Source organism: Sinocyclocheilus anshuiensis, unplaced genomic scaffold (assembly GCF_001515605.1).
Source record: "Sinocyclocheilus anshuiensis isolate Anshui unplaced genomic scaffold, SAMN03320099.WGS_v1.1 scaffold553, whole genome shotgun sequence".
Taxonomy (NCBI): domain Eukaryota; kingdom Metazoa; phylum Chordata; class Actinopteri; order Cypriniformes; family Cyprinidae; genus Sinocyclocheilus; species Sinocyclocheilus anshuiensis.
The window spans coordinates 2954087-2968254 of record NW_015539821.1 but is presented as its reverse complement, the minus strand read 5'-3'; the positions used below and the strand labels follow the sequence as shown (position 1 = coordinate 2968254).

At 37.4% G+C, this 14168-nt stretch overlaps 1 protein-coding gene across 1 annotated transcript in view; it reads left to right on the top strand.

The window, feature by feature from the left end:
- Positions 1-14168, top strand: part of LOC107684138 (E3 ubiquitin-protein ligase rnf213-beta-like) — a 28004-nt gene that overhangs the window by 13597 nt on the left and 239 nt on the right. Inside the window, exons 28-57 of the mRNA XM_016480350.1 lie at positions 137-325; positions 423-556; positions 690-865; positions 967-1170; positions 1625-1812; positions 1928-2048; positions 2382-2482; positions 2743-2925; positions 3056-3201; positions 3573-3672; positions 4001-4112; positions 4554-4752; positions 4869-5059; positions 5207-5329; positions 6731-6841; positions 7112-7351; positions 7722-7806; positions 7898-7932; positions 8026-8274; positions 8453-8618; positions 9125-9210; positions 9376-9612; positions 9753-9885; positions 9980-10063; positions 10334-10514; positions 10964-11165; positions 11269-11346; positions 11528-11725; positions 11848-11937; positions 13056-13231. Coding sequence (XP_016335836.1) covers positions 137-325; positions 423-556; positions 690-865; positions 967-1170; positions 1625-1812; positions 1928-2048; positions 2382-2482; positions 2743-2925; positions 3056-3201; positions 3573-3672; positions 4001-4112; positions 4554-4752; positions 4869-5059; positions 5207-5329; positions 6731-6841; positions 7112-7351; positions 7722-7806; positions 7898-7932; positions 8026-8274; positions 8453-8618; positions 9125-9210; positions 9376-9612; positions 9753-9885; positions 9980-10063; positions 10334-10514; positions 10964-11165; positions 11269-11346; positions 11528-11725; positions 11848-11937; positions 13056-13231 — 4518 coding nt within the window. The remainder of the gene's footprint in view (positions 1-136; positions 326-422; positions 557-689; positions 866-966; positions 1171-1624; positions 1813-1927; positions 2049-2381; positions 2483-2742; positions 2926-3055; positions 3202-3572; positions 3673-4000; positions 4113-4553; positions 4753-4868; positions 5060-5206; positions 5330-6730; positions 6842-7111; positions 7352-7721; positions 7807-7897; positions 7933-8025; positions 8275-8452; positions 8619-9124; positions 9211-9375; positions 9613-9752; positions 9886-9979; positions 10064-10333; positions 10515-10963; positions 11166-11268; positions 11347-11527; positions 11726-11847; positions 11938-13055; positions 13232-14168) is intronic.

Sequence of the window (14168 nt, the reverse complement as noted above, 5' to 3'; positions counted from 1 at the left end):
TACTTTGAACTGGGAATAAAATTACAGAATTGTTATTTGTAAGCCTTGCACAAGGCCTTTAAAATAATCTCAAACTTCATCAGCCGTAGATTAGAGATGACTAACAAGCTAGCAAAACATTTCTGTGTTTGTTCAGGCACACTTTGTGGCGCAACCTACGGGGTGTTTTGACCCCAGTGTTTGCCCGAGTTTTAGAAGTGTTGGACAGAGACCGCAACTTGTACCTACAGTATGGAGAAGGGCTCAGTGAGGGTCTGGCCCAGTTCTGGCTGAATATCTTTGAAGATCAACAGCTCCTTGACCTAAACCTTTCACAAAATGCCAGGTATCTCTAAATATATGAAACCTGCTTATGATTAAATGAGGCATTAAATGCTTTTAAATATCCAACTGTAACTGATAAGATGGATTTCTTCTTTTAGCGCTCCAGATCAGGAGATTAATGTGCAGTGTCACCTGTTTATTGGAGAAGTAGAATGGCCTTGTGCTGCCCCTTTTAGCTGGCTGATAAAAACATACTGCCAGAGTTTGTGGGAGGAATCAGAATTTGTGCGAGGTGAGGTCTTTTGTTTTGTGTTTGACTACAGTTGGCCAGTTAGCTAACCAGATACTACATTCACTTCTTGTACATAAAACATCTTGTACATAAAACATCTGCAGCTACTCCATGTTTTTGCATTTTCTCTCAGACTCTGAGCAAGGCAGCAATGCGAGGATTCAGCAGTTTGTTAGTGCTGTATCAGGCAGTGGACTGGGCAGCTATATTCAGAAACTCTCAGAGGAAGAGAAAGTCGAGTTGGGTCAGCGCTACTTGACCGATTATGTCCTTCTGTCATTCAAAATCCACTCTGAGGAAGAGCATGGGGTAAGATAGATAGGTTTTATCAGTCTGAACATTTATTTTCACAATCTCATGTTTAGTGTTCTAATGTGGGTGTCTATGGGTGTGTGTGCATTTTCTTACAGGTATTTCGTAGTGCAGTGCGGGGTTGTGTGTTTGCTCTGCAGATGGAGATGTCAGTAACTCCTGATCTCTCTCCATCATGGATCCTTGCCGCAGCTCAGATCTACAGCCCACGCCTTGACACATTAGCCCATGCCCTTCAGGTCAACCCACAACTGGTCTGCATCATCCAACGAGAAAGATTAAAGAGAGAGAGCCCTGATATGGTGAGGAGCAGGAGTGCAACATGAATTTCCATGTTGATTTAGAATGACTTATTTCAGTCTTATGCTGTTCACCAGTAAAACTTTTTAGTTAGTCATCACATGCTGGTGATAGATTCCAGTGCCTATTTAAACTACAGTTATGTAGCAAAATAACTACCAGTAAATAAGTGACCAGTATGTGCAGTCATTATACTCCATACTTCATTTATACTCAATACTATACTTCATTGCTAAGGTGTATAGGTATAGTTTTGTGATGGGATTAGTGTATTTTTATTTTCATTTTTATTTTAATTATTTGTATGATTTTTGCTATTTTGTACAGATTTGTGGACCCCAGGAAGATTAGCAACCACTTTGTGGAAGCTAATGGGGATGCAAATAAACAATATACTAATGAAACAATATTTAGATGAGTTTAAAGAGATTTGTCTTGTTGTTCTGTTTATGACAGTGTGAGGACATTCTAGCTGTTGGTATCTGTGTTGAAGAAACAAAGCTCCTACCAGTATCATCAATATCTGAATGCCAGACCTTCTTGCAAAGAGTTGAGCAACTTCAGCCATGTTTAGAGAGAGTGCTTAGTCCTGGCTACAGTGCCCTCTGCAGCCATGGCTGTCTCAAACACCTGGACACTATAAAGTGAGCTATGAAGAATGTTGCAGATTTAGAAAATAGAATCATTTGAAAACATGATTTCATATTAACAAAATGGTCATATCACATAATTTCTTACACAAATCTTTTATTTCCTTAGGTCGGTGTGGCAGGGGATGCTGCTAGTGGCTGCTTTCATTGAAAAGGTGGTCATCAAGATGAAAGTCGGAGATGAACAGATTAAAGCACTGACTCTGAAACTCTGCAGTCAGTTACATGGGGTGAGTCTCGAATTTTTGTCTGCTCTGTTCATTACATTTGTAGGAGACATTGGTGTACAGGAAACCTTTGTAGGCCCCTCATTTCATAATGAGACTATAGTACAGGTGCATCTCAATAAATTAGAATGTCATGGAAAACTTCATTTTCACAATTTGAGTTGAATTACTGAAATAAATGAACTTTTCCACGACATTCTAATTTATTGAGATGCACCTGTATGATGGTAAAATATGTGCAAATTTGATCAGGATAGATGCTGCATTAAAGCAAGGATGAGTTTAAAACCCCAAACGTCCTTAGAATACATGCTGCTTATATTTCCTCTCTCACAGCTAATGGAACGGTCTACTGATTTGAGGAGCAAAGACAATCTTCAGCAAATCATCCGCATACTCAATGATTATCACGAGGAATCCATCAGCAGAGAACTGCGGTATACTTGAATTGAGCTGTATAATATTATAGGATATGATTGATTTTATTTTAAACCATGTGATAATATTAATTTTATTTTAAAATGGCAGTTTATTGACTAAGAATAACTGAATGTTTTTTTTTTGTTGTTGACGGTACTGTTTTAATACAAATATTAATGATAGTTAAGGATTTCAGTATTTCTTTGTTTAGCTTGTGCTATTCCAACAATAAACACTTTGATTACTTACTCATTTTCTGTATACTTTTTCTTCACAGATATGGTGTGAAGTGCTTTGTCTGTCTATCAGATCTGTCAGAGCCCGCTGCGCTTCCTTGTGAGCATGTGTTTTGTCTGTCCTGTCTGAGAAGATCTACAGAGAGAGAAGGAGCGGACTTCTGTCCCATATGCAGATCACCTCTGTCGAACAACTACCGTCCCACTGTCTCCACAGCCATAGAGTGAGTTAAATTCTTTGTTCTTGGTAACTTCAGATATCCATTTAGACCGAATGGGTGTACAATGAACAATTAGCTTCTTTACTGTGGTTGATTTGTTTGGCTGTAATGTCTAATTTTGTATCTATTACAGCTTAGCCCTGAAGCAGCATAAAGAAATAAGAAAATGCTGTAATGCCTTTTTTCTGGAGGTGGTTTCTCGTTTCTGTCTGACTGATGATCAAGATCCATCAGAGGACCTGGTGGAACTGCTTTTCTCTCTCCTTATTTCAGCACAAGGCGGGTGGATTTCCTTGTGGAATATTTCATCGCGAAATGAAATTTCTGTACATGGTTGTCAATTTCAGTGCAATTACAATAAATGAGAACAAGAATTTCAAAAAGGACGTACATTTAGAATTAAAATATCACATCACTGGTTCATGCGACTTGCATTCTATATTTCAAGTCTTCTGAAATCATACAATAGCTTAGTGGGATGAACAGGCCAAAATTTAAGTCATAATAATCTGCATTGAACAGATCATCGAGTTTGAGAGCGAATCATTCAACCTAATTATCTAATAATCGAACTGAAAAGATCTAGAAAGAGCAATTTACTCTATAATTTGCTTTTTATGTTTATGTTTACATGTCTGTATATATTACAGGAGATGTTTATAAGACCAGAGAGCTCACCCCATTCCTGGAGTGTGTTGACCAGAGCCCTGTGGTGCGCTCTGTGCTGCCGAAACTTCTTCTGCAATACAGGTGCTGCAATACAGACAACACATACACACACATTACCACATCCAGGCATGTGACCTTTTGTTTATGACTTTAAATATACAGTATTGGCTTTATGAAGTGAGTCTTGAGAGTTTTGCTTAAGGCTAATTCACATTGCACCGACAGACGCTGACCAACGGCAACAGACACTTCGTTGGGGTTTGTCACGTCTGTTGACATTGGTTGGCACTTGTTTTAGGCAATTGAACATGTTCAGTTGGCTTTTGTCAGATTACAGGCGTCTGTCGGTGCAGTGTGAATTGGCCTTTACACTAATCAAGAACATTTTGTAATAAGATAATCTCTTCAGCTTCAAACAGGTAAAGAAGCATATACAAAAGCACTTAGAAAACCTGGAGAACAAGCTTCTGGACCAAGAGGACAGATCTGAACTCTACCGGCTCTTTGTTAACTGTTTCCAGGTGTGTCATAATCAAGTAGCCCAGGCGTCTTTGCACCATGTATTCACTCAATAATAGTGCTTGCTGAGCCAAGTATCACTTTTACTATTGCGCTGTTTTAAGTACAAACTTTGGCGCTTAACCCATTTTGTACCACAGACATGAATGGTACATCAAGTGTGATTATACTTAGGATTTTTGTCTGGTGGACAAAAAAGGGGTGAAAAATCCCATGATTCCTAGCCATACGGCGAGACTTTTGTTTTGGGTCATTAAGCAAGTACCTAGCAAGATCTTAGCAACCGTCCAAAGTATCTTAGCAAATGCTTAGCAATGCACTACAAACTTTTGTCATTTTTTACGAGGTATAATCATCAACAGTTGTATTCCACTTTCAGCCACATGAATTATTATTTAAAATCTGCATGTTTGTTTCTAAAAGCAGATTTGTTGTTTATCCAGGATTCCCTGTTTTGTTCTGGATTAAATGGAGATGATAGACATCTGAAGGAGAATTCAAACTTCCTTAGCCAACTGGCTCGTAAACAGACACCTTCCAGACAGAACGACCCAGCTGAGTTTCTGCTGTCTATGGCTCGCCTCAGAATGTGTCTGGACTCTGCTGCCTGTATCCTGTCCAGAATTATCGGCAAAAGAACCGGTACGAGGAGCTTCTGGTCTGACCAATTCATGGCAGTTACAGTATATTGCTTAAATTAATAACATGTCTTTTTATGTTTTATTCTGCAACCTTTCCATATGTTTGGTGTCTTTCAGACAATTTTGAGGAAGCTGAGCTAAAGCTTTTGGAGCAGGTGAAGGCTGTGTGTGAATACGGTAACAATGACTGGTACAGAGTTTACTTGCTTCGAGCACTCAACAGGCATGCTGGCATGGACTGTCTGCAAGCACTGATCAGCAGCACTGATTATGAATGGATCTTCCCTGCAAAGATGCTACAGCTTCATGTACGGCCATTCAAATGATGTTGTGTTTAGGGTGTTTATAATATTGCAGATAATTTATAAAATTGAGTTTGTGGGTTAAAAAAATATATATTTTTAAATAAAAAGTAGCTGCTCTATGATCATTGTTGTTTGTTTTCTCTTCTACAGAGGTTGATTCCTGCAGAGGTGGATCGTTTCTTGTGTTGTGGTCAGTCATACCGTACTCTTAGAGATGGAGTGGGAGAAGCAGTGCAAGAAGGCACAACAAATGGCCTCAAAGAAGCACTACGGGTCAGAGTCTACATCTGTATTAAATAAACAACACACACACAAAAACTGAATTTTCAGCAGCCATTACTTCAGTCTTTAATGTCACATGATCCAGAATTCATTCTAATGTACTGATTTGGTTCTTAAGAAACATTTTTTATTAGTATCAATGTTGAAAACAGTTGTGCCGCTTAACATTTTTATGGAAACTGTAACTCACGATTTTTGATCGTGAATGATTAAAATGTCTCCACCATCTGCTTTTGAAGAAATATCGTAGTATCGTGCTACAGCGCACATTCAGTTGCAGTTCTGGTGCCTCTGTCTCAATATACTGTACAACATGACATACATTCACATCAAATGTTAACTCAGCGGCAGAGTTACACTCACAGGACACTGCATTTATTCGCAATCACAAAAGTACATTATTTCCATGTGCTTTAAAGCCATGCCGGTTAAACATTTCATTCGCGTGCTGTTCTGACATGCACCTTTTCTGAGTGCATATACCTGAAGCACATGCACTAAAAAGCCCATCAAACAACGCCTGATTACTGGACTAAGTTATCTTTCATGTCTGAAATCATGTTGTCCCAAACCTGTATTAATTTCTTTCTTGTGCTGAGCATGTGGGTTACCAAACAATTGTCCCCATTGACTTTGATAGTAGGAAGAAAAAAAATACTATGGAAGCCACTGGAGTCCAACAACTGTTTGGTTACCAACAGTCTTGAAAATAACTTTTATGTTCAACAGAAAAAAAAACTCTTTCAGGTTTAAAACAACAATTTTTCATTTTTGGGTGAACTCATGTAACTCATCTCATTTAATGTTAATAAAACAACAAAACAAAGAGAATAATCACTTGACTGATGAACATTAATACAGTTGCTTTACTAAGAATCAATGTATAATTTATACAGTGAAGAATATATGCTTTATTTTTATATTTGCTCATTCAGTTTATTGAATGCTACTGCTAAATATACCTACTGTGACTGAAAAATTAAGCACTGCTTGTTTTATTTGTATATTATGTGTATTTGTAATGTCTATCTTTGTTCTTATTTTTTAGTAACAAAGATAAAATAATGACAAAGATTTTTATCTTCGCCCACTTTGGCCTAGATGTCCGCCATTCTTTTTTTATTTTATATTTTGTTACCTTGTAAGGTTTGTTTTTAGACTACTTGCAAAATAGTAAAAGCAACATGACAAAGAATTGTGATAAAATCGTGAATTGGGGTTTTTCAGAAAAAAATTGTGATATGATATTTTTGGCATATCGCCCACCCCTAATGGAAACTGTTATATGTTTGTTTTTTGTTTTTCTTTGATGAATAGAAAGTCCAAAATAACAGCATATATTTGAAATAGAAATGTTACTGTCACATTTGATCAATTAATTTTTTTTTTCAGGCAACAAGTGGTTCAGGCCCTTTGAAAAACGTCCTGCTGACTCTAGCTGTGTTCAGGCAGGTCACCTGTCGCTTCATGTCACCTGAAAGAGCTATATATCCTCAGGCACAGGTAAGAGTTGGTTAGGTTTTATGATTTTATTAATCACTAGTGAACATCCAGAATTCAGAATCCGTGTAGGACTAAATTTGAGATGACAACATAGTTTTACATATTTATAAATATTTAATTCACATAAGTATCGTTCTGATCTCCATCAGAACTTCATCCAACCTGCAATAGTAACATGTTTGAGCATAAATGCTTTTACTTTATGAGATTCAGAAAATTAGGCAAAGCACTCAGCCTGGCAGACCTAAACATTTTTCTCTTTCTCAACAGATCAGACTCTTGGAGGACGTTATTAGAGAAAACATCACAGGACATGCCAGAGAGCTCTGCACTGCTCTGTTATCCAATGAGATTGGAGGTCCAGGATCTTACCTGAGTCTCAGTGCAGGTGTACCTGCTAAGCGTCGTCCTGTACTGGAGCTCCTGGTGCATGCGAGCGCAGTGTTTTACAGTGGGAACAGGCTGCTGAGTCCCCTCTTCAATATTGCCTCTCAACCTCAGAACATGACAGTAAGGGCTTCTTAATGAATAATACACATGTTTGGAGTGAATTTAGAGCAGGGGTCTCCAAACTCGGTCCTGGAAGGATGGTGTCCTCCTGCAGAGTTTAGCTCCAACTTGCCTCAACACACCTCCCTGGAAGTTTCTAGAATGCCTAGTAAGACCTTGATTAGCTGGTTCAGGTGTGTTTAATTAGGGTTGGAGATAAACTCTGCAGGACACCGGCCGTCCAGCACTGAGTTTGGAGACCCCTGGTTTAGAGTGATTTGCATTTGATTTTATGCTCACACTCTTCTTTTTGCATCATGTTGATGCACTGGGGGTTTTGAATTGATCGTGCTGATTTTTAAAATAGCTATGTTTCTCTACTCATCCTTAGGGAGCCTTCCTACCCACAATGCCTGATGACCATACCAGTGAGGCCCAGCAGTGGCTCACTGGAGAGGAAAACCTGAAGATGTACTGTGAGTGTGACTTGTGCATGAAGTGAAAATAAAAATATTTCCTTAAATGCCACCTGCATAACAGATTTGGTCTTTCTTCCCTACTTTACAGTGTGTTCTAACAAACATGCATGCTTTGTAGGAGAGGTGAGATTTATTTTCTTTCACTTTTATTTGAATGAACTGGCATTATTTTCTGTGAAACTGATTATGATCGTTGATTTTTCTCCACTTATTTAGTGTGGCAAACCAATGAAATTGTCAAATTGTGCCACTTGTGGAGTCCGTATAGGAGGCCAGAATCATAAACCAGTTGAAGGTTTTATTGAAGCTCATGGAATCCCTGACATGACACGACCTGGACATATACTGGGAAATGCTGAAAACCGGTCTGAAGCCCCAAACAGGAATCACACTTCAGCACAGTCCTGTCTCCTCCGTCTCTGTCTTCACCTGGCCATGTTGCAAGGGGCCATTCACCACCAACAGGTAAAAAGGTTTGAAGGAACCCTGAAAGTTTGCTTATTACCTGCTGATAAAGTGCATGCCAACTCCATTTGTTTTTTGAGCAGTTATCTTTATAATGCCAACTACTGAAATTCAGTTAGTGGGCCACTAGTGTTAGAGAATAAAAGTACTGTTTTCTAAAGGGCTTGGTTCTTCACAAGGCATCAGAGATATGATCCATCCAAATGTTAATGATGTCTATGAGTTCCTCTGGCAACATCTTGAGAAGGACATGGAGGTCCTTGGGAAGACTTTAAATCTTAACTTGGATGACTCTGCCATTATAATTCATCTAATCTTCAGCAGGTTTCTACAGACCACCTCAGGTATCCTTTAATCTTGACTAAAGTTAAACCTGCTTGAACTTTCCATAGTGTTGCATGCATTTTATTTATATAATATTAACAGAGAAGAGCATAACATGTGAACAGAATTCATTGTTATTTTAGTATTTTTATATACTGTTGTGGTATTTATAAATATTTTGAATGATCTTTTTTTTAGTTTAAATAAGTTTTAGTAATTTTGTTACATGCTTTTGTCCTTTCTTTCTTTCTTTCTTTTTTGATATTTATATAGCTTTAATTTACTGTATTCCATTTTTTTGTTATAGTAATTTTAGTACTTCAACTTAAACATATTTATTTCAGTGAGTTGCCACAGCAATATGTCCTATATTTGTTTGTTTTTCATTGAATATTAACATTTTATTATATTTCAGCTTTTTAATGACTGAAAATAATTTTTAGTTTAGTTTAAGTTAACCGTAACAACAACACAATGAACTGCACAACCAGAAAACCTATGTTTGATATTTTTTTCTCTTCGCCAGGTGCCGGTGTGGGTCTGTCAACACGCAAGTACAGAGAGCAGTGGGAGACCACAGTCTGTAAAACTGCCATCAGTCCTGTTTTACAGGTCAGTCTTGATACTGCTGAATATCAGGAGTGTGTGAACCATTTGAAAAGAATGGGATACATTTAAATCGTTTCTTTGAAAAACACAAATAAGTAAAAATTCAGCCATATAACCACACTGAATGCATATAATTGCATCAGTCAACCTTTGTCTCTTTTTTTTTAGGATTTGGAAAGGACATTGGGCAGAGCACAGGATCTGATTGCAGCTGATAACCACCTTTCTAACAGTCCCCTGATGAGGGTGCTGAGGGGAGACCCTCAAAAAATCCTTCATCTCCCCACTAACTGCCCCACCCACCACTCTGCCTTCTGGAGCCCCTCACCTGTCCTAACGGTGGAAAGCTTCTCACAGCAAATAAACCAGAGTCAAGCACCCCTGCTCACCCTTTTTATCAATAAGGTTCGTTCACTTAAAGCATATAAAACAATTATAAAGGCCTTTGTGTCACGTTACGGAAGTTGAGCACACGGTTTCATATTGACTTTAAGCATGTTCCCAAACTTACAGTATATCCATATGTGTGTGATTGTGTTTATCAGGTGCACTGCATAAGACAGTTGATCCATTTGCCGGCGCTTGCTGCTCTGTTGTCGGATCTAATAAAAGTGCTTCCTCCAGGCTCTGAGAACCAGACCCACACCATCGCTTCACTGCTGCAATGCATTCCTGCTGGTCTGTCACACTTATACTCACTGGAGATAACTAGTTGATTTATTTTTGTATATATGTAATATCACTTTACTCTAATTTATGTTACTGAAAATAGGCCATCAGAGGAAATTATTGTCGGAAAGAGTAGAGATCTTCATGAAGGTGTGGAACCAACTCAGAATGGAAATATCCAATAACGGTAAGTTGGTAGAGGTATACATGTGGAATTTGCAAGATGTTGCAAGATCCAAAACAACTTGCAGTTCATTCAGGGTTTATCATTATGTGTTTCATGTGAGTCCATGATAATTATTAAACGGGCCATTGTAAACCGCTAAATGGACAATATTTAAAATTCTATACTGATTAAATAAAAAAACTCTTAAAACCAAATTAAAAAGGTTAAATAATACAAGTGAGTTTAGTCATTATAACATTACATTATAGTGATATTGTTTCATTATTTTAGCTTCTTTGGGTTTGGATCCTACACTTTGTGAAAAAGACATAACTAAGGAAAGCTCTGGGCAGTTTCTCTCCCTGAGTCGTCACGGACCAGGATCATGTCTCCACGCAATCGTAGATCTCCTGTCTGAGACCCACAACAGTCTTGTGCGAGAAGCCAGAAAACTCTGTCACCAGGAAGACAGGTGTGTATTTCAATAGGAGTATACACTATTGTTCAAAATTTTGGGGTTGGTAAGATTTTTGTTTTAAGTCTCTTATGCTCACCAAGTTTAGAATTTGATCAAAAATACAGTAATATTGTGAAGTATTGCAGTTTAAAATAACTATTTTCTATTTTAATATATTTTATAATGTAATTTATTCCTGTGATGCAAAGCTGAATTTTCAGCAGCCATTACTCCAGTCCTTCAGAAATCATTCTAATATCTAATATAATATTTCTTATTATCACAGTTTAAAAATGGTGATGCTTAATACTTTTGTGGAAACCATATGATAATTCTTTGAATAGAAAGATCAAAGGAAAAGTATTTATTTGAAATCGTTTTTTTGTAACATTATAAATGTCTTTACTGCCACATTTGTGTTTCAAAATTGTTTGCATGTCAGATGGTTGCATTTCCTCTTACAGTGACTATAAAGTGCCACTGGCAGCACTGTCCAAGAGCCAACTTGCCCTGTGTCACCCAGAGAAGGAGTTGCTCCCCCTGGTGTTAGCTAACTGCCATTACAAACTAGAGAAGGGTCAGCAAACAGTGAGCTCCAATGATCATAAGGCTATTGAGAGAGAACTCAGCAGACGATTTTTTGCAGGCAAACCACGTATTCAAACAGTGAGTCTACACATTTTAAAACTTATTATCATACTAGTGTTAAATATATGACCAGATTCATTAGTTACTACAGTGGGAACTCATAATTAAAAATTTCATGCAGGACACTGATAAATATCTAAGAAGACACCATCAGAATTTTATAGAAGTCCTCAATGAAGTCAGAGCCAAAATGCCTCAGGTAATTTTCTTCAGTGTCTTTGCACTTCATTCAGTTTACTAACAGTAGGTCTCGGTGGAGCAAATGCTTCTTGTTTATTGGTGACATACAGTAGAAATATAATCTATAATTATTTATATATTTATTCAATTGAATACATTTTCTTCTTAAGGAAGCCTCATTTTTTCTTTCTGATTTACAGGAAGCACTCAAGGCCTCTGTGCTCAGCTCCATGAGATCAATGCTACGTTCATTCACTGATGTGTGTGACGCAGTTTATGCTGTGGAGATTGGGCTTCGTTTCCTAGGTAAAACCGGTGGAGACCCACAAGTTCTGCTGCTGTCCTATCTGACAGACTCCTTGAAAATGGACCAACACATCTCAAGCACCATAGCTGGGGTGAGGCATGTGTTTAAAGTAGCAACTAAAAGCGAATTTAACCAAGCAGCTATTTTGCCACTACTATCAGCGTATATAATCTGTCTGCTTCTGTAATTTGATTCCACGCTGCTTGGTTTCAGGCTTTAAAAGAGAACCGGCTTAGTCAGTGCACAGCCACATGGCAGCTCCTTACCTGCTGGAAGAGTGAACAGATGATGAGGAAAGGACAGGTAATTTGACATTCAGCTTTTGTGACATATAGTACTGTATATCATTAATACCAATCACATAGTATCTATGTATCTAAACTCTTAAGTAATTACGTTCCAATTTCTAGGATTTGTTTTCTTCTTCTCTCACTAGACTCTACTTAATTTTACATTGAGCCTAAAGGATGCATGCTTCATTATTATTTATTCAGCAAGAACACATTCAATTATTATGAAAGTGACAGTTAAGACATTTATGTTACAAAAGATTTCTGTTTCAAATAAATGTTTATCTTTTGAAAAATTAAATTAAAAAAAATACTGATAAAACTGCATCATGGTTTCCACAAAAAAATATTAAGCAGCACTGTTTTTCAACATTGATAATAATAAAAATGTTTTTTTAAGCACAAAATCAGCATATTCAAATCACTTCTGAAAGATTTTGTGTTACTGAAGAATGGAGTAATGACTGCTAAAAATTCAGCTTTGCGATTGCAGGAATAAATTACAATTTAAAATATAGAAAATAGTTCTTTTAAATAATAATAATATTTTACAATATTACCGTTTCACAATATTTCATTGTTTTTATTGTATTTTTGATCAAATAAATGCAGCCTTGATGAGCATAAAAGACTTCTTTCCAAAACATAAAATAATAATAATAATCTTATTTACCCCAAACTTTTGAATGGTAGTGTATGCATGAATAACTTAAGACAGAATAAATGTTTTCACAGAGCATTCCTTGTACATGTAGCTAATTTCTAATTCCCTCCTTCTGTTCAGCTATTTAGCCTGTTACTAAACTGACCCCATTACTACTGACCTCTGTTGACCTCCTCTGATTGATCCTAAACAACAGAGAGAGTGGACATATGAGGGTTGTAAATCCAAGGGAAAGTGTTGGTCAGAGTGTGCCAAGCTTTAACAAGAGAGCGTGTGCCACCAACAGTTCAAAGACTTTTAACCCAAGCTTTTCTGAATAGCTGGACAATATTGCTCAGTTAAATAATACGTTAAGACATCGTTTAAACGTCATCCCAGAACATATTCATGATGTTTGCATCTTTATTGGTCAGGTATATTCTGATTTCTGTCATTTACTTTAAATCTTTCAATGCACAATTTTGCAGGATCCATTCCAGCGACTGTCCAAAGACTTCAGAGATAAACTGACTTCAGAGGAAAGAATGCAGGTGAAGGTTTTCCTTGGGCTCACAGATACTGACCTCTTCTCTTTGGAGCTACATGAAATCCTTCAGCTCAAGACCAACAGCACTGTTGAAGAGGGCTTCGCTCCGCACTGGGAGTAAGAACTGATCTTATTTTTTTAATATTTTTATATAATTTATCCAGCATTCCAGCCGTCTGGACTGCAGCCTTCTGGACTCTGGGTGGGTTTTGATGAGGCAAACTGTCCACAAAAGGCAAAGTAGGCCTGACCATTTTTCACAGATGTCTGACATTTGACTTTTTAAATGTAAAGTTTAAAAGGTAGAATGTGATGTCAGTCAGTCATTATCACAAAATACCTTCAAACCTTCACAGCATCATCAGCTAATTAACAAACAAATAAATAAATGGACATGAAATACTGATTTGAAAATTAATTTGTAATATGAAACCACAGAGTTATATGACAAACATTATAGAAAAATATACAGCAACATTCCAGTCAAGTATTTTAAATAACTATAGTAATTCATTTTAAAATTGAATTATAATGAAACGTATAACTTTTGAAATCTGGTTTGTGATTGTAAACATTAATCCAATCCTGAATGTTGTACAATTAAATGTCAAATTGTTCAGGGTAATTGTTCTTAAAATAAAAAGTCAGGAAATGTTCTGGCATCCAAAGCAAATACATCTAAAAAGATCCTATAGCATTTAGTACCAAGTACTACAACACAAAGCGACATGAGGGTCTTAAGTTTTTACTCAGAAAGGGGACTTTCAATCACAACAATGCAGACCTCCCAGACCTAGTCATTCCCTGGAGACCTGTGGGCTTTCAGACCCAACAGAGGCACACTTTGACCCCTACAGGCTCCCATCTGTCAGTGTGCCCTGCTCTGGTCACCTACTGAGCAGGCAGCTGGTCAGAATGAAAAGGAATGCGTCTGCTGAGAACAATAGAATCCAATGCTAACTGTTGATCCTAAACCACACCACTGAACACCCTTCCTCCTCTCTCTTTCACAACATAGCATCAGGTCCACCATGGAATCCCATTTGGAGGAGAG